Genomic DNA, 26,632 nt, shown 5'->3' with positions numbered 1-26,632 from the left:
TGAAGATGCTCCATTTAAAAGCAGGTATATTTACAACTACTCCCATCCTGTCTGGCACTCTCTGGGCTTCTCTGGATAACAACACACAGGATTTATGTGCTTTTACATTACTTAAATCTCAGTGTGCTCTTGCATCATCTCTGGCGCCAGGCACTCCAGCACTTTTCTTTAGTCTTACCCATCTTCATAGGTGCCTGACCTCACTGATACCAGGATCCCCCATAGTCCCAGAACTTAGAGGGACCCTTTTCCCAAACCCTACCTGCTATAGTTAGCTTTGGGTTTGCTACTTTCTTCTTCTGTGACCAGATGATAGCTGTGACAAGAGTTCATTGCTGGAGTTGAGGAAAAAATCACCCTTTCTTTAGCATGTAAATAAATGTATCGATCTAAATAAGGAATAAGACCATAAACTCAAACTCACATTTACCAAATTCTTTCCTCACGACTCTGAAGCTTTCTTTATTTTTAGATCCAAGCCTTGCTCTGCCTTGCCTCGTCTTGCCTTGTAGCCTGTCATTCAGTTCTCATTTCTGATTTTTTCCCTCTTCCTTCAAATGGCTGGTGAAGGATCCCAGTCTTAGCAATGTCTGACATAATCTATTCAGACTTTCGTTACAGGTTTAAATAATTGTCCAGTTATTTAAAACATAACAGCCAGTTATTAGCCCAAGAGGATTTCTATGTGATGGAGAAAAACAGATGTTCATCAGTTCCCACTTATGAGCTGAGTGTCACTTCTCCTTTAGTTTTCTCCAGCGGGCAGGTGGGCCAAATATTTCAAGGGCTGCAATTTGAAATAGATATGCGTTCACAGTCCCTGGTGGGATACAGGATACACTTTATATGGAGGCCCAAAATTGGTGCCATTGTTTCTCACAAACTTCCCAGATGTTATGATTCAAATGTTTTCATGATGCACGGGAAAACAGCACTTTCCCTGCAGTCAAGGGAACTCAAGGGTTTCCAATTATGGTCACACACTCAGTCTTATTAGCACAAAATTTAATTTGCTTTAATCAGACTGAGGTGGGTAGAGCGCGAAATTAACTTGACTTTCATTTTGCATTGTACAGTAAACTGACTTGGTGGAATCAATGTAGAAATCTGAGCTGTGAATGATAGATGAGATGAAAAAAAAAATAAAGGAGAATAAACAGTGCTGTGTAAACGTCACTGAACTAAAAGGAACACAATATTAAATTCAGTTCTTGGGAGAAACACTTTACCTCCCTGGCAAATCAAAGGGCATGTCGACCTTAGCTGCACTATTTTGTCTCTGAAGCTGAGAACAGAGGTTGGATCCAAGAATTTCTCTTTGCCGTCCCCTCTATTCTGAGATCTTGCCAATAAATTTTCAAACCGTATATTTTTTTTTTTTTTTTTGCCAGAAAACAACAATTTAATGAGAATAGAAACACATTAGTTTCAATGAAATTTCCATTCTTCATTTGAGACTTACACAAAACTGAGGGAAAGGTGAATATTTACTAGAGACTAGACAGGCTGCAGGTTGTCCAGCTGTGATATGGGTCTGCTTGTAGTGAAGAAAAGGAAGAAATCACACCTGAAATATTCTGCATCCCAGAAAAATAATCTGATGACTGGATTTGCTGGAAATGTGTTTTCCCTTGAACTCATTTGAAAGGTTTCTGTTTCACCTCAATAAAGAACAAAGTTTTGATATTTTCTTTTTCTTTCCTTCTCTTTCTTTAAAACAAAACTCTATTTTCCAGCCAACTCTAACATTAATTCCCTTTTCCCAACTCCCTGTCACCTTTCCTGTGTTGCTAAAATAAATGTTTTGGAGATGGAAGCTGACCTACTGAAACCACAATTGCCTCCACCTGAACCATTTCCTTATAAATAACAGGAAAAATAAAACAATGCTTCTCAAACACTGGCCTACAACTTTTTCAATATAATTTTAGCATTTTTTTCACCCTTTGTCATGGAGAGATTTCTTTCTGAGAGCAAACTGCAAATTTGAGAAGGCTAAAGGCAGAGAGAGAAAGCTTCAGAAAACTTTGAAAGATAAAAGGGGCAGGCTCTGATGGAAATAAATAAATAAATCTTTCATTTCTGAAGACAGTTTCAGTTCATGGATCTGAGAGGATCTGCTCCAAGCAGAGTGAGTTAAGGTCCCAACTGTGAAAGAGGCCAAATCAGCACTATTTTTGCCCCACTTTACCTGTGGCCTAAGATTGTGATAAGAGAGTCACCTGTGGAAGAAGGGTAGTGACAAGCAGCAGAGAGATGCACATTGGTGATACATGCCTAAATTCTACAACAATCCATGCAAAAAAATGTTCTAAATTTTTATTTATTTATTTATTTTCAGGGAAAGAGTAAATTTTATCACCAAGTGGGAAATGCTACTTATACTGTTTACTATCTTTAAACTGTGAAATGTGCTGGAAAATAAAGACTTTAATTAAAGTTGTCTTTTCAATGCCTTGCAGAAAAGTGACACCATTTCAAAACACAGCTTTTCTTGTATGTCTCTATTTACTTTCCCATTTTTCATATAATAGCTTCTATTTAACCAGTTTCTGCAACATATTTGACATTTGCAGTTGTAACTGCAACATATTCAAGTACCTGGCAAGGGAAAGTAAAGTTGTATGGTATCTTCTGTGTTGCCAAAAAGGTGGGGAACACAAAATAAAGCAGACTAAAGCTTGTTTCCCCAGATTAACATCAGAACTTGTACTTTTATTATTTAAACAAACAATGTAATGTTTTCACTGTAAAGTTCTGATCTCAAAATACCAAAGCAAGATAGGAATAAGTTTTTCCATCTCTTCCTTTTAATAATGGAGGGTAAAAAATGCTGACTCTCTTTGAGACAGTAATTGGCTACAAAAAGAGAAATTTAATAGTGTTTTTAAACTATCTTTAAACATGTATTCGCATATACAAATTATGATACATAGCCTGGACATATGCAAATAGGCATTAAACCACAGTACTGTTCATATTTCTTAATTTGTCTTGAAGCATTTGGAAAGTATGCATGATGAGAACTGCTTTGCTATGCTGATCTATCTGCACTCTCCCACTGAGAAGAAAAAGTAGTCATTTTTTAAGGCTCCATACAGCAAAAAACATGGCAGAATTTCTCAGTCCAGCTACAAAGTTACATGAAATGGTATACCAGCAATAACTAGCAATGAATAACCAGCAACCATGCTACTCCTGGGAAAGCTCCCTTGCATTTTAAATCAACAAGAAAAAAGCTGACCCATTTTCAAAATATAAAGCAACTCGGAAAATTAACTTTCTCAGTTCCTAAGTGCAAACAGTATATGAGACTTCTGCAACACTACTATTGCACTTCAGGATACAAATCCTGCCCTCAATGGCTGCTGATTCAGGAGACACTTCTCTGCCTGCACAAACCTGGCACATTGCCCTTGAAGTGCAAGTGCCCATGGTTAGTGGCCAAACATGTGGAGGGACACTTGGAGCAGTGGCAGACTCTGAGAATTAATTTTTGAGAGCTTTTGAACCAAATGGTATAGGGGTGCATTTTTTGGTCCTTCCCATTACACCAGATAAACCAGTGATCTGTTAAGGCAGATGCTGTCTGTGGTGATGAGGACGGGCAGAATAGCACTCTAGACACCTTCAAGCACGGAGGTTCTTGATGGCAAAATGTGAGAAGCTGCTTTTGATCTATGCAGGTGCAAAACTTGCTACATAGTGGCATGGCTGCCTGTCCTGACCCAGTGAATCCTGGCCCTGCCTGCTGCCCTGGCCTCTCTGCACATGTCAGGCTGCCTCCGAGCTGGCACTTAAAATTGTGAGCCCACAATATTTACTTATTTACCTTGCTACCGCTAACTCCATCCCAATAAATATGTATTTCTTCATTGGAAAGCGGTATCCCACTGCACACTGAGAGAGCTGTCATTTCAAAACCTTTTATTTATTTATTTATTTTTGTTCCATTCTCCTTTCTTGATGATTCAGCAATGTGGCACATTTATTTTTTTTTCTTCAAAAACCTGCTTCATAAAAACCTGTTTATTTCAGTTAACCTTCTCAACCGAAAAGCCAGCCCACTGCAGCTCGTCAATAATGCCTCCATAAATCACAACCATGCAGAGTACAGGCAGAGATTAATTTTGAGTAATTTTGTGTACAAGGTTTGCTCCAAAACTCATCTATCTCTAGAGGTTTATTTACATATCCAGAATATCCAGTTCTTGAATTCCAGCGAAGTTCTGCATTGACTGCTTTTTAATAAAAGATGTCTAAAGGCTGCAAGATATTTTAGTGTCCTAATCTTGTATTGAAAACAACAAGGAATCAAGGCACAATCCTATTAATAGTAATGGTGGGAAAGAGAAACTTCCAGACCCTCAGCAGAAAGGTGTATGAGAGCATTGTCAGAGTTCATCAAAGCAACCAGACTTCAGGAATGTTTTGCTGCATTTATCCTTGGGATGCTACACTCTTTTGATCATGAAGGCTTTGCGGTAAGTTAGTATGAAGGATGGAGCTTTACGATGTTTGTGGCTTTTCCTGCCTGACTCTGCCTACCGAGTTTGGAGGATGTCAGCTGGGGTCAGTGGGATGGAGCACCAGAGGGATCTCCCAGCGCTGCTGACATGGAAACCCTCAACCCTTTTAGCAGCAAAATGCAACTGGAGCTCAACTTTTACAAAACATGGGGATGACTTCTGATATAATACAGAAATTGGCAGAAAATCTGAGCTGAAGACAGGCCTGTTATCTTTGTCTTTTCATTTCATTTTTTTGTCATCTCTTATGAATCCAGCTCCTTGACAGAGAGAAATCAGAGAAATAGGCTATGGCTCAACCTATGCAGCTGTGCAAGTGGGTAAACAAATGGAGAGGTGACCCTGGTCTGTCTGAAAGTCCACGCTGTGGTCATGGAAGTTCATGCTTCTTGCCTAGGGCAAATACAGGGGAGTGTAAAGCAAATAATAGGCTGTGAGTTTCTTACCAGCTTCCACTCTTGAGCCAGTACTGAAATATAAGAATTATTTATTAATACAGGTCAGGCCAGCAGTAAGTTAACGCTTTTCCTCAAGAGAGAGAAAACTAGAAAGAAGTAATATCCCTGATATCTCTGAGTCCCAGGGCTGCTTCAGAGATAGTGCAGCTTACACTCGTTGGCAGGCTCTGAGTCCACTCCTGCTGCATTTCCTACTGCACCTTGGAATGAACACTGTCCTGTAACTGGGCTGCACATGCAACAGGATACACATTTCCTTCAAAGATGACCTATGTCATGCTGGCAAGCACCTTCCCCTTCTTTTTTTTTCCCATCTGTTTTGTACAGAGAGATGGGAGTGCTTAGAAACACCCTGTACATGCACCAATGCCCTTCAAGGCAGGGTGCAAGAACAACCCCAAGCGCAGCCAGACACATGCACACATCTAAAACTAAGCCAGTGAGCCCATGAGAATTTCATCAGGATGCTTCTGAAGGGCAAAAATGGCTTCTTTTTTTTTTTTTTTTTTTGAGTGAAAGCAATTCTACCAGTCATCTTCCACAACACGGTATGTGGAAAAGAAACCAGGCCATGCTCCCTCCTAAGGGATAGCTGCTAATTGAGCTCAGTAGGCTCTGTTCCTAAATCCACATCCGCATCTGAGCAACCGCAACACCAAAATGCGCCTGAGGTGCACGGAAACTAGCAGCAGTACCTGCAGTTTGTTAAAAACATACCTGATGATAAGACACAGAGGGCAGATGAGTGCTAACGAGGATCCCAGTGTCCCGCAGGATGGGCACAGCAGGAAGGCGATGCCCAGCCAGAAGAGCCATGCCCTGCAGCAGTGATGCTGAAGGAGCTGAAGACTTGCCACCTCTGGGGATGATAAAGGGATCAGGTTGTGTTGTGCTCCGTCCTTCCCAACTCAAACAGGGCTGCCGTGCACCCCCAGGCTGTTTCAGGGTTTGCAGAAACAGAGCAGCAAACCAGCACACGCATCCCATCAGGGATGAATGGCAGAAAATTGTTGGGGAACCGTGACAAACGGGCAGTGTGAGGTCTGTGAGTTCTTACTCACAACTTTAAGAGCACCTCTTTTGTCCAAAGCCAGAATGGTTCTAAAATAAAATAGCAACGACTTGGGTGAAACTTCACTTTGGTAAAGTCAATAGAAAAATTCCCCTGTACTTCATTGGAGCCGTATTCACCATGGAAGTATTTTGACAAGGCCGAATGAGTCTGAGCAAGGGTTTTAAGGATCTTTGTGTACTGTACCCTGCCAGTTTAAATGATGACTGCAAAGAAGTGTTATAAAACTTTTTCCAGGAGAGGCGAAAGCTTTCTCCGTGTCACAGATTTTAATATACTGGGACTCTTACCCGTGGTGAATCGGGTTATTTATCCCCTTTATTTATATGCATTGCTCTAACACTGTAACAAAACAAAGTGATAGATGCACCTACACCAGTCGTTAAACTCAGTAACAAAGCAACAGCATCTGTGCATAACTTTACCCCATTGTTATCAATTTATATAAAAGACAAATTCCTCAAGCTGTGAACATGTGAAAGCAAATTCTTTGCCACCTGGGACTCTCCAGCAATTACTTTGTCCCCGGATCTCAAACTGCTTCACGGGCTGCTCCAGCATCACTGGGGCCTGATGCTGATCTCACTGACCTTATCCCTTTTCAATCTCCTGATTTCCAGGGAAGTTGTTCTTAATTACATCACTCTATTGGAAGACAGAATCAGGCCAATGGTGAGAAATACCGGATGCCACGCTCTCTCCCGTTCTGGAGTTCAGAGTCTAAGCTAAAAGCGAAATGTCAAAGGCAAAAGCAAACCTTCGCGGACTGCAGACTAACTCCACCTGCCTCCTGCAGATAAATTTTACGTTTAGATGTGTAGGTACAGCTCCCACTGCAGTCAATACAAATTGTGCTCAACCAGCACTATCTGTTACCGATCCAAGAGCCCATTCTGGAAGTCATTTGCTCAGAGAGGGGAGTCTTTGGGTGACAAGCTCTCCTGATAGTGTTTAATCTTAGTCTCCCATGTAGAATATCTTAGCACTACTGGCTTTCCTCTAATGCTCACTTAATTTATGCTATTCATTTACATTCTACGCCAAACTGGAATTCTATTTCACCTGTCTATTAAAATTGAGCCATTAAAGAACTGCACATTTTTAAATAGTAACAGATGGCAAAGTCTGTGGAGTTCTACAAATTTAGATTCCTCCTTCAAAAAGAAAATAATTAAATAATAATTTTAAAAAGAGTGAACAGTATCTACCTTTTACTTTCTTAAAACACGTGCCTGTGGTTTATTGTATGAGCCAGCACATTGTTTTATAGATAGATGCAGCAAGCCTGGGGGAAAAAAATTCTATTACTTAATTGCTGGTTATGTTTATAAATTTAGATTTCTGAAGGAATAGTATTCAGGGATATCCCTCAAGCAGCAATGCATCCATAGCACCAATCTGTACATATTGCTACATCGCAGTCCGTTTCAGTCCTATCTCACTTATGTGAGATAATCAAACCAGTTGTATCACATCATTTGTCACACCAATGGATTAGGATTTTTATAGTTTAGAAGAAATTAGCTCCAGGTTTGAAATTTGTTTTGCCAATGTCCTAGGCTGAGAGGAAAAAAAAATAATGTCATTTTTATTCATTAATTGCTTTGCAATTCATGAAACTTCCCACTTAAATGGAATAAATAAGTAGATGAACTTCTCTGGGATTTACAGTCACTATTTGCTTTTGGCGTGGAGTATTATTTCTACAACCTTTTTTTTTTTTTTTTTTAAAAAATGTTAACCCATTCCTGATTGTGTTTTTCTTTCACATCTTTGTGTCTTCTATTTCCGAAGTTACATCTCAGTTTAGCTAACTGCCTTTTTTTTTTTTTTTTTTTTTTTTTTTCCACTTTAGTACCATTTGTGTCTGTTTCAGCACTTGTTTCCATGCTTTGAAGGCATGCCTTTTGCAGGGACGTTGTTCTGCTCATCTTACTCTCAGCAAATATGGGCACAGTGAGAGTCAGAGTGGCGTTACCTGTTACCCGGCCACTTCTTAAAGCTTAGATCCGGCACAATGAAGGTTATCGAAGCATTGTGCTGATTACTCCTAGGTGAAAACTTCCTTGGAGCAGACTAAGTAAAACACGAGTCGATCTAAACAAAGGCAGCCAACTATGCTCCAGGGTATTTTTAGATGCTCAGCAAGCTGAGAAGGGATAGCAACAATTGTACTGCGAACATTTCTCGTCCTCCCCGGCGCTGCGAGTAGAGCAGGGGCGATGGGTGCCGTGCGGGAGCAGCGGTGGGAGCGCGGATTTCCCGCAGCCCCTTTACCACCTACTTGATCCCTCGCTTCCTTTGTGCTCGCGGATCTGGCGGCCGGGTGCTGCCTTGTTTTCCCTCGCCGCTTTTACGAGCGGGTTAAGGCGGTTCTTCTCGGGAGACCTTTGGGCTTCAAATAATTGCCTTTAATTAACGCAGCCTAACCTTAAAGAGCCGAAGCCGATTGAAGCTGCGGGAGCCCCATCTCCCCGGCTCGGGGTGCCACCAACTTTCCATCCCGGTCCCCCTAAGCCCCCCACAGCCCTCCTAAGCCCCCCATTGCCATCTCCCCCCATCTCCCCGATGCGGAGGGGGGGCTTCGCTGCCGGCCCGGCCCCCGCCCGCTCGCCTCCCTCCCACCGCGCCCTACTCGGGAGCCCCGGCGGCAGCTCGGCCGCCTCCAGCTCCTCCGCCACGGCCCCCCAAAAGCTCAGCGCTGCCCCCCCCAACCCCGGGGGAAGGGAAGGTGCCCCCCCACCCCCTTCACCGCAGCGCCCGGCCCCTCCCGCCGGGGGCCGCCCCCTCCCCGAACAATGAGGCCGGGCGGCGCGGCACGGCACGGCCCCGGGGCAGCCCCCCCGAGCCGCCCCCTCCCCATCCAAAGGTAACAGCGGGGGGTGGGGGGAAAGCAAAGGGAAGGGGTCCCCATGCCGGGAGGGGCCGGGAACGAAGGGGGTGCTCGGGAGGGGGGCCGGCCTCTTGCGGGGGGCGGCTCCCGAGAGCGGGTGGGTGGGTGGGAGGGAGGGATGGAGGGGGGGGCGGTGCCGCCGTGAGCCCCCCGTGTCACCTCCGTCGCGATGCGGGGGGAGCGGGGGTGCCGCCCGCCGCCGCCCCCCCCTTCCCTCCCCAAGCCCCTGCGCTTTGTGCGTGCGGCGGCCACCAGCATGCGGGGGGAGCGGCAACTTGTGGGAAGCTGCTGCTGCTCCTCCTGCTGCTGCTCCTGCTCCTACTGCTGCTGCTGAGCCTCGGGGGGCAGCGCCCCGCAACGCCCCGAGCGCCCCCGGAGGTACGTGGGGGCACCCCCGGGAGGAGGGCACTTTTGGTGCTTTGTCGGCTTCGTGGTGGTTTTGGGGGTTTTATTCCGAAGGGGGAGGGTTTCTGCTCCGCAGCCTTTCGCTGGGAGGGAGGAAAACCCTCTCCGCGCAGCCATAGGGACTGGAGGTGGCACGGCTCGGTGGCTTCTTGGCTCTAACAGTTTTCAGGCGGGGAGTGTGCGGGGTGTGTTTTGGGGAAGGGCTCGCCTGCTTAAAGGGCTTGAATAGATGTGTTTGGGGAAGCGGTGCTTTCCAGGAATCTCAATGAGACCTTTTCTTGCGGTTGCTTTTTCAGGGCTTTTTTAATTAGTTCTGTATTTGCTTGTGCAGATTGCGCTTGTAAGTAGTTAGCAATCGTATTAGCATATAAAAATCGATATCCTCAGAGGAAAAAATAACGTTTCTTTGCATTTACCTCTAATAAGCAACATAGATCACTTTTGTGGACTGCTTGTATATTTTACTGGGAACATTATCTTCTCTAATGCTCCACTATCATTTGTGGTTTATTCTGTCATGGTAATGTGTTTCACTTAGTGCTGCAAATAAAATTTGCCAGCTTACTCATTTGAGTATGTTACTTGATAACCGTTGGAGTAAGATTTAGTCATCTCATTTCTTCATCTAGGAAGAAATATTAAGTAATAGGCTGGAGGCAGCAGCAGACCTCAAGGTTAAGGTTTTTGCTAGCTTTTCAATCTGCTTTTCCTTTTTCAGTCTTGCAAACTTTCTGAACTTTAACCCTTTGCAATGAAACTTTCCAGGCGTGGTGTCTGCATCCAGGTAATTTTCATACATATATTTATATTTGTCTTGGAAAGCTCACTGAAAAGTAATTCAGCTCATTTTGATAAGGTTGGGGGAGGGGGGCTTTTGGGCAGGGGGGAAAGAATTTTTGCATTTAAAGATGAAGCTTTTGCAAATTTGCTGAGTACAGATATATTTTTAAACTTTAAATCCAGTTTAGAGGTATTTAGGTATCTTTTTCCTTCAGATTTGCTTTTGTGATGATTTGACTGGAAATGCTGTGGTGGTTACCTGCTGGTTTAGTGTGTGTCTTGCTAAGACTGAAAGTTGCACTGCTGGAAGATGTGATGAAATTGCTCTCGCAGAGTCTGGAGGTGAGGTCCTGCCTGTGTATTCAAACACAAAGGTACATCCTGGCAGACCTCAGCTTCACTTCCCATTTGCTGTGAAAAGTACTGGGTTTGAGATCCTGTAAGTGCAGACTTTCACCTATTTGTAGGCAGAAGTCTTCTGTGATGGAGTTTATGACCTTCACAACTCCTGATGGGCACTAAGAAAACTCTTTTTTTCTTCTACAGTTCATCTCGGCAGAGGACAGGATTTCCCAGCATTGTCCATACTGCACATTCAGGGTTGGGGGATGTGTACAAAATGTTAGAGATTTGTTGCAAAGTTGCAGACCTCAACGTCTATGTTTTGTGATGCCTTTCCTACTGAGGAAAGGAAAAGAAAGGCCAAGCAACCAGGGAAAGTATTACAAAAACTTTACAAAATGAACTTAAAAAGGATGTTGGGTTTGCATACATAAGTATCCCAGTAGAAACATAGGAAATTATAAGCATGTTCACCTTATCTCTGTTCTTTGAAATCTTCACAGTGATTGTTTCCTATGCACTCTTGGATTAAACACAAAGTTGTGTATAAATAAACCTGGATATACTATTTAAAAAATGTAAGCGAAATAGAAAATAATTCTAGTCCTGTAGATTCTTTTGTTGTTCTTTTTTATTTCAGATTAATGAAATTAAATAAGAAAAAAACACCAAACTCTTGATAGTATCCTAATGATTGTATTCCAAATTGATGCTGTGTGTGTAAGTTACTGTATATAATAATAGAGGATGTTGGGTTTTACATGAGTTTTTGCAATACTTCTTGTCCATCAGAAATTGTATGCAAATCTCTCTGCAGTAATTTTCAGACTGTGTTCTGGGCACTTTTCTGTATTTCCTAAGCAATTGGCTGGCAGTCCGCATTGAACTATTTGGGCATATGGTGTTGGCTCCTTTTCCTCATATTTAGCTACTAATGGCATTACAAGAAGCCAAAATATATTAAGTACCCCTCTAATATTAATTATCTTGATGATAAATTGCTGCAAATACTGTTAATATTGCAGATGTATATGCATGATTTGTGATCAGTGTGAAGGCAAATCTGGGGAACAGAGTCAGAAATAAAACTGAGATTTGTGAAGGTCTGTTGAGATGCTGTTACTGCTACAAAAAAAAAAAAAAGCACTCCTGTGACCCAGTAACTTTGGAACAAAGGCATAGGGGACTCAATTCAAGGAATGCAAAATCTGGCATTACTTCTACTTTTGTAGTGCAGAAATAATTTCTGTCGAGTAAGACTGCTGGGTTCCTCTGAGCAAAGGTTTACAACCCTTAAAAAGCTCTTCCTGACACTAAGCAGCATCCCTTTTGTGCTTTTGAAGTGTACTAGAAAGACTAGCTAGTAGCATTGGTACTGATGAATGGAAAAGAAAATTTACAGCATCAGATACTTTTCTTTAAATTATTTCCCTTGTTGTTAGTTATTATGAAGCATTAGACTGCCACACTTGAATATAATTAATGTAGTAAATGGTTTGTTAGGCACCATATGACCTTTTGTCTTGTTTAATTATAGAAGCTTAGTGCAGTGGTCTGTGTACAATATTCGGTCAAAATAATTGCTTTCAGACTTTTATCTGACTATGGTTATTTTTGGAGCAGCTGCATGCATGGCTTTTTTCTGAATTTTGCACTTTTTAGGTTCTCACTTGTAATTGTGCCACTACATTTCCAATTTGTGTAATGAAAAATAAGTTAGTTGCTGTGTGATCTTATTGGTAGTAATACAGTAATGAAGTTAAAACTATTTCTTCCAGTGGTGTTCTGTATCTTGAAAATTATTTTAAGAATGTAAAAGTAGCAGCATAGAACGAAATCTGTTCCATGAAGAATTTACAGTAAAGGGTTTGGATACAGCAAACCCTTATTCATGTGTTTCATTGCATATATTAATTTTGTAATAAATGCTGTCTTCCTCCAGCAGAAGTCATGCTGCCATATTTAGGGTACCAAGGCTCTGTGAAAAGATGAATAAAACTACCATATTATATCTGAGAATAATAATGTAGAGGAAAAAAAAAAACAAAAACTGATACTAGGTGGAAGTCTTATGACCATTTTATATTTCAGATCCAGTCTTTTCTGTGGTGCAAGCATTGAAAACTGTTTTTTCTTGATCAGTAACATTCTGAAGAAAAACAATGTTGAACAGAAATTCAGCTTTATTTTTATTTGGCCTGAAAATTGTATGTAGATTATAAACAGTGCTTCAATACTTGGCCCTGAGGGCAACGCATGCCAAAATCATTATGTTTGTTGTATACATTTTACAAAGATTGGCTGTTTCTGGAGGGATAAATGCTGGGAGAGTTAAATGTCAGGGAGCTGTTGTCAGTATTCTTGATGAGGGTCCTTGACCTTGGGAACTTGCTCCTAACAGATGCTGTGACAGAGCCTGTTTGTCTACAGGCCTTCAAAGCCCTTTTCGACGCCAGTCGCTTTGGAGAGGCCAAATCTTCTACGCTGCCAAAGACTGCCAAAAATTCAGTGGGAGCTGAGAGAGTGCAGCAGCGCTGGGCTCTGGGACATGTTGGTCCTTATTGCTGTTACATTTAATTGAAGATGCGACTTTACAGCTGGATGTCTGTGTTACTGCATTGTGCTTTCTGGAAGGTTGCACTTCAGAGATCTAAATGTAAAGAAAAGTAAATGTTATTCTTTGTGTAGATCTGCAGTTGTCATAGTGGTAGGATTCACCACAGGTTTTGTGCAATCCACTGTTTGTTGTATTAAATAGTATAAACCTATAGGAGATTAGGATGTTTTATAGCTAGAGTTGTGAAGTGGCTGTGAGTGCTCTCTGGAGACCGAACACAAAATCATGTGAACCAAATGGCTGTTAACTGGGAAAAGTAGAGTTTCTTCTTTCCCTGTGCTATGTGTCGGTCTGGGTGGAAGATAAGTAACCAACCAGGTGTAGAGGACTTGGTGACATGTGGTGGTTTGTTCCGCAGCTTTGTGAATCCATTGTGTCATTCAAGGAGCCAAGGGTCCAAAGAGGGTAAAATTTGTTATTGGATCTTCATAGGATCCTCAGTTTAAGGTAACTCTGCTATGCTAAGTTCTCTTCTTAATTTTGATAGTGGAGTTGCTTTTCAGTCCATCACTGGAAGGATAAATTTTGGTCTGGTCGCTGTCATGTCTGTTCCTCAACAAAGACTCCAATCCTCTCTCTACAAAAGACCAAGTCTCTTCACCTCTGTGATGCTCTCTGTGAAGGATAGGGACTGGAGTAAACACCCGTAGTCTGTAGATATGCAATGATGTATTCTATAATAACAGTCCAAAGTGCCCTCATTCTTCAGGTATTTGCATCACCAAGAAATGCAGAATTTGACATTTTATGAGTAAAATGCATCCACGAAGTCTTCTTTATAGAAATCATCAGACTGGTTCCTTGGTAATATGCTAGTTCAAAACACTGGTTCAATGCAATACCTTGCGAATCTGGAAAATATTGTTGACATTTCATAATTCACTATGCATGGAGGACTTGTTCAGCTCTGAGCTAGTAAGGGGAGATCGTGCCTTCCACCCTGAGGCTGAGGCAGTGAATGCGGGTCAGTAACAAATGAAAGCTGCTACCATCTGATGGTTGTTCAGTCACCTGTGAAATGTGGTTTCTAATAGACAGGTTTCCGCAGCACTGAAGCAGCCGTCGCAATTAGCTGAGCAGAGCCATCCCCCTTGTCGAAGGACTCGTTAGAGTGGCTAACAAGCACATCATGCCTCATCTTAGCCTAAAAACCATCCTGCCAGTTAAGTGTTTCCAAACACTTCCAGCACAGGGAAGTGTGATTGCTAATCGTGCTCCGTCTGCTTGTGGAGAGAGCGCATTTTATTGCTGGCACTGTTAGCCTGTCTCTCCTATAAAGGCTTAATCCGTAAAAGCAGAAAGAAGTAGAGTGCACAGCCGAGTCGATCAGGTCCTGGCTCCAGCTGAACTTGCTTGCAGACTCTTCAAAGCCTCCACTGGTTTTGGGTGTCAGCCTGTGGAAGCATTTTAGAGAGCACATCGTATCTCCCAGTGAAGCTAATCATGTACAGACTTGATCGTAGTTACTGACAAATTGCCTGAGAAGTCAGTGATTAATTTTAACAAATGAGTTTCCTTTGAATGTATGCTCATGCACGCCAATTATAACAGTATGCCTATGATAAAAAATGTTTTTTTTTTTTTCTTTGTTTGAACTTCAAACGTGCTAGTGACTGATTATTTTTTCCAGTGTCTTTAAACACCTATGTTTTATGGTGGCTATCATTGTGGGAGGGAAAAAACAAGCAAGCAAAACAAGTGCTCAGTATTCCCACGTATATAATAAATACCAATGAAATGTTGACATGGGTTGCAAAATATTTTCAAGCACTTAAGGAGTATTTGACATCTTCTATTGTATAGTCTAGAAAGCCTTAAGTGTCTTCAGCAAACTCGAGGCCTGATCCCTTTTCCCCTAAATTCAGTTAGAGGTCTCACACTGAATTTAGGTAGGCTTTGGATCTAGACATATGTGATTTCTCGTTTGTATTCCAGCTGCAGGCTCTTTTCAACAGGAGACAATAAAGTTGGATGGTAGGAAGCAAATCTCTTGGGAAGCATACATGCGTTAGGTCATATTCTGATATATTGAAGAAGTTGGTTTTAAAACAAAGCCTGCTTGGGCTAAGTATGTCACAAGACATTATAGAAGAAGTGCTAAGAATAAGAGGAATGCAGGAATTTATTGGGGGGGGGGGAAAAAGTGTACTGTTGTTATTGAAGAAAGCACTGTACAGTATAGAATCTTTCTAAAATCTTAAGTACTAGCAGAGAAATTGCATTATATCTGCATAAACAAGCATTATTTCTTAAGAACACAGATGTGGTTTATGGGAAAATCAAATAGTGACATGCTTTTAAACATTTAACTCGGATATAACACAGTATATGGGGATGCAAGGCCATGATCTGACTACGTTGGCTCCACACACAGACCTTGTACTAGCACCGCTGAAGGGCACGGAATATGAAGAGCGGTTTTACACTGATGAGTTTGCATGACGGTAGCTGTGTGATGTTGACATTTGCTTTATAATATGTCACCTTTTCCCAGAAGCTTATCATTCACCCATAAAACATGTGTTCTGATTTAAAGCACAATTTAAAGGTCTGCTTAAAGAATGGAGAAGTTTTACTAAATATAAAAATGATTACTTTGACAAAGTGGTGATTTTTTTTTTCCTTTTTCTTTTCTTGAACATACATAACTCTTAGTAGCTTTAGATTTAAAAGACATTTAGGAAAAGACACTTAGAAAACCGGAAGTCCCTTAAAAGATTGTTTCTTTCATTATCTTGACAAACCTTGAAAAGTAGTTTCTGTGCCTGCGTAGTGATTATGTTTCAGAAACAGTTCTTAGGGATTTTATTATGTGCTGAAACATATGTTTATAAAAAAGACTATAACCTGGTGGAAAAAGTGTCTTATAATAATAAACCTGTCGATGGGCCATATGCTGCCATCAGTATGTTTGAAAAAATAAATTCTTATACAAGTGTTAAGTAAGTTTACAGCCCAAGTGTTAAGTTAGGGTCAGACTGTGACTGGTCCTCTGTGGATTGATGTGGGGAGGAAACTGCCTGCAGATCCTCCTCATGCTCTTTTCATTAGCTCATGCAGCAGCCCCTGGAGCTGGTGAGGTAGCATACCTTTCCAAAGGGTGGGGGGGATGCTCCTGGTATGAGCTCTGTAGGAAACTGGAGAAGTCTTCCTCCTGCAGCTTTCTTTGGAACTCCATATGCTTGTGCTGATCCAGTGCAGGGCTGTGTATAAACTTGACTGAGCTTTGCATTGTCTTTCCTAAGAAGACCAAGCTTTTGAGGCAGAATCAGGGAATCATAGAATGGTTGGAAGGGACCAAAGGTCATGTACTTTCAACCCTCCTGCCATAGGCAGGGACAGTTTCCGTTAGATGAGGTTGCTCAAAGTCTCATCCAGGCTGGCCTTGATTATCCACAGATGATTGATTATCCAAACAGATGACAGAACATATATATATAGGAGCTCTGATAATACACAACTGGATGAGAAGTGTGGATAAAACTTCAGTTCTTCCTATTTATTTGTCTTTAATATTTTATGGGCTTTGTGTGTGTGCGTGTTCATATCACAGCTTCTTTAAATGTAGGAGGTTGCAAAGCCTTTTGTTTCTGAAGAGCAAAAGTAAGTTGCAGTAGGTCAAAGAATGTCATTCTTAAAAGGTACTTCTGTGTGGGATCAATGTTTGGTAAATGTAGACACTTTCAAGTCTATTCTGCTTTCAATGCACTCGCGTAACTCCTATGAATGGGAGTCATGCATGTGTGCATCTCCAAAAGAATAGGCCTCTTTGTAACTGAGGTACTTTCTGTGTAGAAACATACTTCACTCAGAAGTGTTTTTAATGTCCTAATGTTTTCCACCACTGATCAGCTGCGCACTGCTTATTTTCCTGGGGACTCTGCAGGTGATAGTCATTGTCAAAGGAAATATCAAAGATTACGGAGAATTGTTTAAAGTAGTTGACCATGCCGAAGGCTGTGTCAAGAGATGCATGAGGTTGCCATAGTTTCCGTTGTCAAAATCAAGATTGTGAACAGAGCAGTTCCTACCAGGAGCAAATTCTTTCCTCAGAATCTTTCCAGGGTTCATCAAAGCTTTTAGTTTGCTCAGGGGAAATTTGTTTCTTGAGGGCTGAGATCTTCCCCCTAGGTTTCCTGCCCAGAAGTTTAATGAGGTACGTTGTGTCTATGTGTACGCGGCTCCCAGTCTGTAAGAGACTCTTGGAAACCAAGAGAGAAGAGCAAAGAGAGGGAATAAGCTGCAGAAGCACCCAGACCCCTGCAAGCAGTTTGAAACTGTTGTGGAATTGGAAAATAGATTGAATCAGTAATCCATGGAGAAGGGGGGACTTGGGAGTTATGGGGATGTTCTCGGGGAAAATAAGGCTTAGTGAGGATTGAAGGAATGGTAAACAGACAATACAAAGTCTGGGGAGGAAACCATCTGTGCGTGGTGTGTGCTTAGCTTTCCAAGAGGCACTTTGGTACTGGCAAAGCTTAGAAGCACCCTTGGACCATTTCTCTTCAGCCTGGAGAAACCGAGCTCCCCCATGGAGACTGTAAAGTCTAGCCAAGTACTTGCATCCCATTGGACCTGAGGGAAGGGTCTTGAGCTTCGGCACTGCCTTCTGAGCATAGCTGATGAGGTGATGAAGGAGGCTGAAGTGGGCCAGACTGGCTTGCCTACAGTATATACAAGCCAACATGTGGTGTTAACAACTGCAGGGCTCAGAATTTGTACAAACCCACACTTAGTAATAAAATAGCCTGCAACTAGTCAAAGGCACCAGTAGTAGCCAAGCAAATTTGGAATGTCTAGGCCAACCATTTTTAAGTAATGACGAGCCAAAAAAAATTAGGATACAGTCCAAGAAATGTAGAACACCTCACTTTTCTGGAACTCTCATATCTCCAAGATGCCTTGGCTGATCTACCTCAAACTTTCCAGAGAAGCTTTCCTTGGCACAAGATCGTGACTGTGAAATTTCATGTGACTCGGTTTTACTTTGTTGAAATTACGGAGGTTAAAACTGGAGCCTGTTATAGAAAGCTAATCTCTCCTTTAGAAATATTTCTGCATAGTGGATACTCATTCCATATTAATTGTTCACTGCTATTTCTTGTTCGGGCCAACTGTATTTCTGCTATTGATTTTTATTTTATTTTTTTAAAGCATAAATTTATAAGGCGTTTAGCATTTCAGCCATACACCATTTAGCTTGGAGCCAAATGGTGTATGGCTGTGTACAGGCAAATGTGGTGAGACAGAAACATTAGCCCTGTATCCATACAAGAAGGAGTCACAGTTTGAGTCCTGCTTCCACCTTGCTATAAGTGGAGAGAGATTTTTGGAGTGTCTGGTTTGAGAGCTCACTGTTTAATATAGCTTTTACCTCTCTGCTTGGCAGAAGGGAATCTCTCTGTCAGCCTAGTTATAATTTCTTGAGTATAAAAAATAAGTTTTTTTTTAAAAAGTATTTTTTATTTTTTTTATTTAATAAATCTCATTGATGGCCATCTTGTCCTTCAGTTTGGTTGCTTGGTAGCAGCTCCTGCCATGGAAAGCCATGAAGGTGGCAATAGCCTAAGATTGGCAGCAATTTTTTCCATGTTTGTTCTTGAGCTACTCTTCCTTACGTCCAAACAACTGTAGCCTGAGACATTTAGCTGCTAAAATTGCAAAATTTAAGATAGGTGTTAAAAATATAGAGAAAATGTTCATGGTCCTTAAAGTGCCTCTTATTTCTTAAGCTGGGGGTGCCCTGGCTATAATTCCTTTCTGTGTAGGAATGAGACCTGGATATGTACCATCCCTTTCTTCCATTCTCAGTGCTGGTTCCTGGATGATGTGAAGACCAGAGCAAGCCATTGCAGATACTTGCTATTGTTATATGAAGCCAAACAGATGACAATGAGGAAAAGCCTCTAAATATGCTGTATTTAAAAACACTGAATTAATTTGACTGAGTCACTTTATAGTCAGAGTGAGCAGGGCTGGAACAGATGTCAAGCCGGAATGAGCCTTCACCCTGAGGCAGCAGTTGTGAGTGTTTGAAGTTATTGCTTGATTGTATTTTTCTTTCCTGGGCTAAAGTTTAAAAGCACCAGGAGAAGCTCAGCGGAAGTCCGGAGGTGCTGCTTTGTGAAGAGACAAAGTGCCATGGATCACTGTTTGGTAAGACTGTTTCAGGCAGGATCTCTCCTCTAAGGTCTGCATTTCACGAGGCCAGGAGGCGCTCCATGTATGTGCAAGGCACAGTCTTTGTGCTGTTTGCCATCTGTACTGATGTTAGCATATGTACCGGAGGGAGTTGTTTGTCAAGATTATCATGGGTTAATTCCTGAAAGGGTGTGCCTGTGTAAAATACCTATCAGAAGATTTTCTCTTTGCTCAGGCGTTTTATTATTAGGAGCACTAAAAAGGCCAACAGAGCCAGCTAAAAATCAATCTGCCACTATATAGACAGCCAATGAGAAGAATGCAGGATGAGTGTAATGAGATCACAGCTACTTAAACCAGTGATCAGATATGCTGCTACGTTCTGCAAAAGCTGCAAGCAGTAGAGAAACCCTGCTGAAAACTCCTGGACCACGGAATTAAAATAATTAAGCCTTGCAGTCACTGGGATATGCATTGCTTTTGCAAGGTCGTCATGATAAATAAGGGCATAGCTACCGCGTGCACGCTGTACACATGGAATTTTGCTTTTGTCACATATGACACAGACTCTTATTTTTTAATATCAACTACTTGCAATTGAAAATACCCTGAGGATTCTTCATGTGGTGAATCCATAGCTATCAAAAAGGCCAAAGCCATAGCTATCAAAAAGGAAATGGAAAGCAAGATCTATAGGTATGAGTATGCATCTTATGATTACTGAGCTAGCTCAAGCATCACTGCACGTCTCTGTAGCGCTCTGCATAGAGACTTCCTGAATGATTTCTTCAGTAAGCAGGGCCAGAGTGGAAGAGATCACCCTAATGAATTTTTATCTTCTTGGCATTTCTAGCAATAGCGTGTCTGCACTCTTCAGACTGCTGAACTGCAAAGCTTTGAGTTACTACTGGTGCTGTTTCATCTAGTGCCTGCAGATGAAAGTTTCCAAGGAGTTTCATAAACCTACTGCACAAGATGATAGAAGGGACAGAGAACTGCATAGCCGGTAATACTGCAATGTTACAGTATTGTCTACTGCTGCAGTAAGCCCCAACTGTGCTTGGAAGGTCTCAGGCATACCAGTACCATGGCTAATCAGGGAAGCAGCCAATAGTAATTCATAGCCTTGACTACTGAGTAATTCAGCATGGCTAAGACAGACATCTGATCCAGCTCGAGAAACTCAGTAAAGCCAAGCCTCTCTACAGTACTGTTTGGTAGTGCCACTTTAACCCTGTTTCTGAACTTGCATATTTATTTTCTAAACAATAGTTAAATGGCTTGACATTTGAAATAAAACCCCTATTCATTCCTTGATATTATTTCCTTATTTACTGACTTTGAACATTTTAAGTAAATAAGGCAGTAATCTTAACAGCTGTACAGCTACACAGAGACTATCATAAAATCACAGCTGTTAGATGGACTGTACTGGGGTTTCATAACTCAAAGCTATAGTGTAAGTGCAGAATGCAGCCAGTAAGTATATGTCATAGATTAAAGTCAACCTTGGTCTGTAGGAACCCCTTCGTATGTGATCCCTCCCCCATGTTGTTCGGAATCAGCTGTAAAGGAGAAGTGTGGTCAGTAACAGCACAGCAACAGGAGGATTGCTTGTGACCTCAAACCATTACTTTCTCAGAAAGTAATATGTGATACCACATCAGCTCCACTGTGGTTTTGGGATATAAACTCAAATTGAATTTTTCATTCAGATCTGCTAAAGAAAACAGTTACATTTTTGTTCTTTGAAATGGAATACCTTTCTAACCAGAATGAGGTAAATAGTTTCCATCCATCTGAAATGAGGTTACAAAAGAAGAAAATTGCAAGTCCCATGCATTAGAAGGACTCTGGAAAATGCCAAGTGACTTGGAAACAGGCATGCTGAATAAAAGTGTCATCAAGATAAAGGCAAATTGGGTCAAGACATACAGCAAAGGTGACAGGTTCGTAGGTCTTGGAGATGGTTCATAGTAGGAATGCTGTTCCTTCTGAGGTTTTTGAAATCAAGAGGTGGTTATAGTGACGTGGTAATGCCAGAAAAAAAACACAACTATAATCTGGAGTCACCAGTCAGATGTTGTGGCTGAGATGCTGAAGAAATAGTAGTTGTAGAGAGAGTTATATAGAGTACATAAAGTGTATATTATATTAACAATGTTACATTTTCCAAGAAAGACAGTGCTTTTAGAAAGCAAATGTCATGTACTAAAAGTATATTTTTCTCCTATTCTCTGATGTCCAAGCCAAGTAAAATTGATTTTAAACTAAAGACACTAGTGTGCCTATTTCTTACAGAAGTGTGCTTGGCAGAGAAGTGATGGATTAGAATTCACATGTGCTTGGGTTCTCTGACTGCTGGAGAGGAAACTGAGCATGGTACCTACTGACGAAAATGCTGGCTCCTCCACAGCGTGCCCTTGGGCATATTCTGTTTAAATGGCTTGAAAATATGTGATTATTCTTTATGTGCCTGTCCATACTATGCTTCAGTATGGAGACGGTGACATTTACAGTATCTGCAGTCTAGAATATTGCTTTTTCCATAGCTTTTAATTGTTATCTCTATTTATGGGGAAAAAAAATTAAGAGGCCTTGGCATAATGATGGCGTGGAAGGTTTAACGGACACACATTGTTACCTGCATGTGGTGATAAAGTTAGAAAACACTTCAAAGAGATTGAGATTTTTTTTTTATTTGTTTGATCAGATCATTGAAATTCTTTTCCTTTAATTTCTCTTCCCTCATGGCATAAAACCATGCAAGGCTGCTTGTTCTTTCATCAGAAATGATTCAGACCTGAGGGACACTTGTAATTTGGAAGTAATTAGTAAATAAGTCAGATAAATACTATCCATTGAGAATTGTGAAAGCACGTTGGACAGGATTCATAAAGAACTGTATCAAATTCTAACAATTAAAGCTTAAAAAAATTATCAGTAGTTAGCATGATAAGTCCATTTCATCATGAATTAGTTCACTGTTAATTTTCACTGCCTTCTGAGCAGTTTGAAGAGATTTTGCAATCTCAAAAAGTGGTTAAAAAAAGAAGAAATTCTGTAAAAGTTATAGCATCTATAGACTAAACTGTGACTGTATCCAGCTATCTGATTTGTAATATGAGCCTGGGGTTTTAGTATTTATGTGCAAAAGCAGTCAGTAAATATGTCCACGGACATTAGGTCTGAAGCTCCAGTTACTCCATTCTTCTCAACTAACTTTAAGTATTATTATTACTTTTTTTTTTGGTTCTTCTGGAATACAACATACTATCTATCTGCTTGTTTAAGAAAAGTCCAGTGGTGTTCATTTTTGTATGTAGCAGGCAAAAAAACTACTTGTGGGATTGTTGTTACTGCTCACAAGTGGGCTCTCAAAGTGTGAAAGCAGAATGTGAGGTACAAGCTGTGTTTGAATAAACGTTGTTTGTAAGTAGACTAGTCTACTAAACAGTTCTTGTTCTTAATTGGTCTTTAAATCTTTATAGTCCTCTATGTAAATTTCACTTCAGAACTGTAAGATGCTACAGGATTATACTGTGGCTTTGTAGCGGCATAGGGATAGGGTTATGTGAACATACAGGGCTGCACCATGCCTTCCTGAGTCTCATAACCTGATGTCGCTCATGATCCCACACAGTCTAGATGAGGTGATACCAGGTTCCATATTTGAGTTTTCATGGGTTTTTCTTTCATACAATTCACTGTAGTTACTGGAAATACTGTGAAATTATACAATGCAAAGATAATTAAAATGAAGTACAGGTTAATACAAATTCAGGAAATATACTGTACCTATATTCTGTTCTCTTGAATTGGTATATTTTTAAATCAGTTAACCAAAGTGGGTGTAGTAGTTGGTAGATCTACCACTACCAACAGATTTCCTACTAGTGAATGTGGAATTACCAATGCTTTGCTGAAATATGTCATGTTCAACTACAGAATTATGCAAGTTTTACTCTTTTTACCTCATTTCCTGAACCACAGAAGACCAGACACAAAAGGGTGTTTTGTACAGATTATTGAAAAATCTGAGAAATCTGAAGTAGATTGTAGGCAGATGATGACCAGATCAAGATTTTCATCATTGCTTGATGTCATTCATGCTTTCTGCCAGTATATCTTTTTTCATCTTTATACTCACATTTAGCATGAACTTCAATGTGTTTTTCTCCAGTAGTTTAAAAAAAAGTGGGAAAATTTTGCTCTGCTTGCAGTCATGTTGCCAGCACACCCATAACTTCTCTAGTATTTTTAAGTGTAAGACTTCTCCACCAACAATGTTGACTTGAAATATAGATGCAAATACCGTAATCAAAATGGTAAAAACATTGAGCGTGAGCTCTTAATTCAGACTAAATGTTAGTTCATTCATTTTGCCTCTGAGCAGAACTGAAGCAGGACCGAAAACCATCAGCAAAATAGGTTTGATGGGATTGGGTGTTGCTAAGGAGTCGATCTATGTTAAAACAAAGATTTCTTTCTCAGAACATTCTCTTTTTGTGCTGGCAGAGAAAACCTTTTCCTGATTGATTTAGGGCAGTGAATTGGCTTCACTTTATTACTTGCTCTGTGCATTTAACACTTAAAAGCTGCAGACGTAGATTGGGACTCTGTTATGCTAGGAAAGGGGCAAAAACATGAGGAAATTTGTCTCTGTCCGTACCAACTTTTTTCTCAATTCTGCAAATGGTTGATGCCAGTGTTGCTGATGGCCTTCCAAAGTGGCAGATGGTGCTCTGGAGTGGGAAAACTCATGTTTTCTGGGAAGGCCGCAAACCTGAAGAAAGGCAAATGCTAGCTCCAGAGAGGCTCCCGGGAAAAGCAAGCTTGCCTTAGCAAGTGGACCTGCTAAGGGAGTGTGAGCAGACCCCAGCTACTCCTTGTAACAGCCAGGAGGAAACTTGTGCCTGTGGGTACATAGTTGACAGCATGCCATAACGGAAAGGAGAGGGAAAAAGAGTTTTAGATGCTCCTGGCATCTCCCTGACAGGATGGAAGGAGGTTACATGTCCTTCATGGCTTGAGGGAGTTGCTTCTCTTTGAGGGGCATCCTCCTCCCTGCTGGGACAGTGACCACTTTTCTTCCCTTCCCTTCTCTCCCTCTTTTCTCTGAAATAATTATGTTCTTTTAAGCGGAGCATGCAGAAGATAGGCAGCATTTTTGCATATCTTGACCACTTAAAGGCAATTTCAAAAGGAGGTCTTTTTAATGAAATCAGCACTATTTCAAATGACTGCCTGTTGGCTGAAAACCAAAGGCAATGTAGCAAGCATTTGAAATCCTTGCAAATATTTCTATGAAAAATTTGTGAATTCTACCTGTTGAAGAGTTGCAGGAAAGGAATATTTCATATGTATACTGGACTTTCACATGTATACAGGACTTTTTCCCTGTGGATGTAAAGGCATGTCAAAAACCTCTGCCAACTATCTCAGTAGGAAATACGTATTCTATTTCTCAGATTCATCTGTACTAGCCTGTAGATCTAACAGTACAAGGTTTTAGATTGCATTGTCTCTTACGACAATACAAACTAGCATCAAATGGTAATTTCACTGTTGTATCCAGTGAGGATGAGATTAGAATACTATTGTGTTATGTCAACTTTCATAGCAAAACTAGCTAATGCAACTGTCTTGCAGACCAGCCAACTCTTTGGTTGGCTCATGGTTCCATGATGGTATCCTGTGAGATCCTATTTCTCTGCAAAGTTTCCAGTCAGGTAGAATTCAATTTCCAGTGGTTAGGGTCAGGTTACAAACAGCTGTATCTCCCACAGAAAAGATTTCTGTTGATCTTGCCATAGTTTAAACTAATATTGCCCTGAGCCATGCATAAAACACCCTTCAATACAAATACCACTTTATTTTGTTTTATGAAGCCAAACCAAACATCCTGGCTAGTGTAGGTTGGCTTATCATCAGAATAGTCATGTTAAGTATTAAAATATATTTAGAAATTAAAAAAAAAAAAGGGAGGGGGAGGGGAGAAGAGGAAGTGTCGCAGTCCAGGAAACTTTGATTTTGGATTGTATTCGTAATGTAACGAGGGCTCAACTGACTTCATACTTCAGTTTGGCAGACCTTCTTCCAGGGTGAAACTTTGCTCTAGGCTAGAAGCTTGAAAGAAAATAAGCCTGTAGAGGACATGTTGTTTGTATGTGTGTGATTATATAGAAATGAAACTTTAACGGTGATAATTTTCTAAATGTTCTCTCACAATTATGTTGCTAACATAAAAAATAGGAGTTGGCACTGAGATAGAACTGAGAAATTAGGAACAAATTATTTACCATTGTTCTTTTTTAGAGTTTTAAAACAAGGGCTTGCTTGCTTTCTGGAACAAATGTAAAAAGACAAACCAGAGTTTAATAAAAAAAAAAAAAAAGTCAGTAATAAAAAGTGAAGCAAAACACTGCCTATAGGACTTGTGTTATTGGAACATACAGTAGAAACATACTTTATAGATATAAAACTTGCTGCTATATTGAGATATGGATATTCAGTATATCTCAGAAATATTACTGCATCAGAGTGGAAAACTGAAGTTCTCAAACCATTTCTGCTTGGAACAATTTATGAGTTTGGTCAAGGTTTTGTGACACTATTGACACAGACCTTTTGTAACTGTGCTGTCTGCTCATGTGCATGTTAGTATAAATGTTTCCTTCTTTCAGGAAGCAATTCAGATTGGCCTTTTTCAGTGCAATTACTGCTGTGTTAAGTTCAAGTAATATAGCATCTAAAAACATTTATGGAGCAAAGAAAAGAAGCCTTTTATTCTAACCTTGCCAAGAGCAGAAATAAAATGAGCTGTTGTACTCGAAGTGTAGAACTGCATGAGGATTTGTAACGTCCTATTTCTCGTGGTTTAGTCTTGTGTGCAGTCTGAGATGTGTGATTTAATGAGACTGTGATTCGTTTATCCTGTCAAGCTTTAAATAAAACACCCTCAAAGCACTTCCTTCCTTTTTTGAATTATGTGTTTTTGCAAGTACGGTATCAAAAGCTGTCCCTTAAAATGGGGAGGGGGGACCAAATACAGTTATACGTGCTGGCTGGATTTCTTTCTTACATTTTATTAGACACTGAGTAAGCTATCCATTTCTCCACACCACTGTTGTGTTTCAGGCCTTAAGAAATTCCTGCCATCATGTTTGGTTACACATGACATCAGTATGTAGGCATGGACTGCTCCCGAACTGTGGTTTTGCAGAAGGAAAGGGATTAAAATCTTATTCTTTGGGCAGGGGAGGATCAGTCCCACAAAAAGCCAGGCTATGCTGAAGCCAGGCAGTAAATCCTGCTTCTGCTAGGGGTCTTCAGGCACCAACTGTGTCTGTAATTTGGAGCATCTCTGTATAGGCTGTGAAGTGACTGTGGAAG

At 40.9% G+C, this 26,632-nt stretch overlaps 1 protein-coding gene across 9 annotated transcripts in view; it reads left to right on the top strand.

Annotated features, from left to right (window-relative positions):
• The window catches only part of ST6GAL2 (ST6 beta-galactoside alpha-2,6-sialyltransferase 2), a 180,267-nt gene that overhangs the window by 118,222 nt on the left and 35,413 nt on the right, over positions 1-26,632 (top strand). The window contains exons 1-2 of one of the 9 annotated variants that reach the window (XM_027445175.3): positions 8,813-8,928; positions 10,076-10,141. The exons of 1 other annotated variant lie outside the window; for it this stretch is intronic. In XM_027445175.3, coding sequence (XP_027300976.1) covers positions 10,109-10,141 — 33 coding nt within the window. In that variant the 5' untranslated portion in view covers positions 8,813-8,928; positions 10,076-10,108. Of the gene's footprint in view, positions 1-8,805; positions 8,929-9,101; positions 9,331-9,363; positions 9,543-9,572; positions 9,698-10,075; positions 10,142-26,632 lie in introns of those variants that run through there. 7 more of the 9 variants (XM_072031425.1, XM_072031422.1, XM_013092912.5 and 4 more) reach the window with 7 other exon arrangements.

Source organism: Anas platyrhynchos, chromosome 1, assembly GCF_047663525.1.
Source record: "Anas platyrhynchos isolate ZD024472 breed Pekin duck chromosome 1, IASCAAS_PekinDuck_T2T, whole genome shotgun sequence".
NCBI lineage: Eukaryota > Metazoa > Chordata > Aves > Anseriformes > Anatidae > Anas > Anas platyrhynchos.
This window is presented reverse-complemented; position numbering and strand designations above follow the sequence as displayed.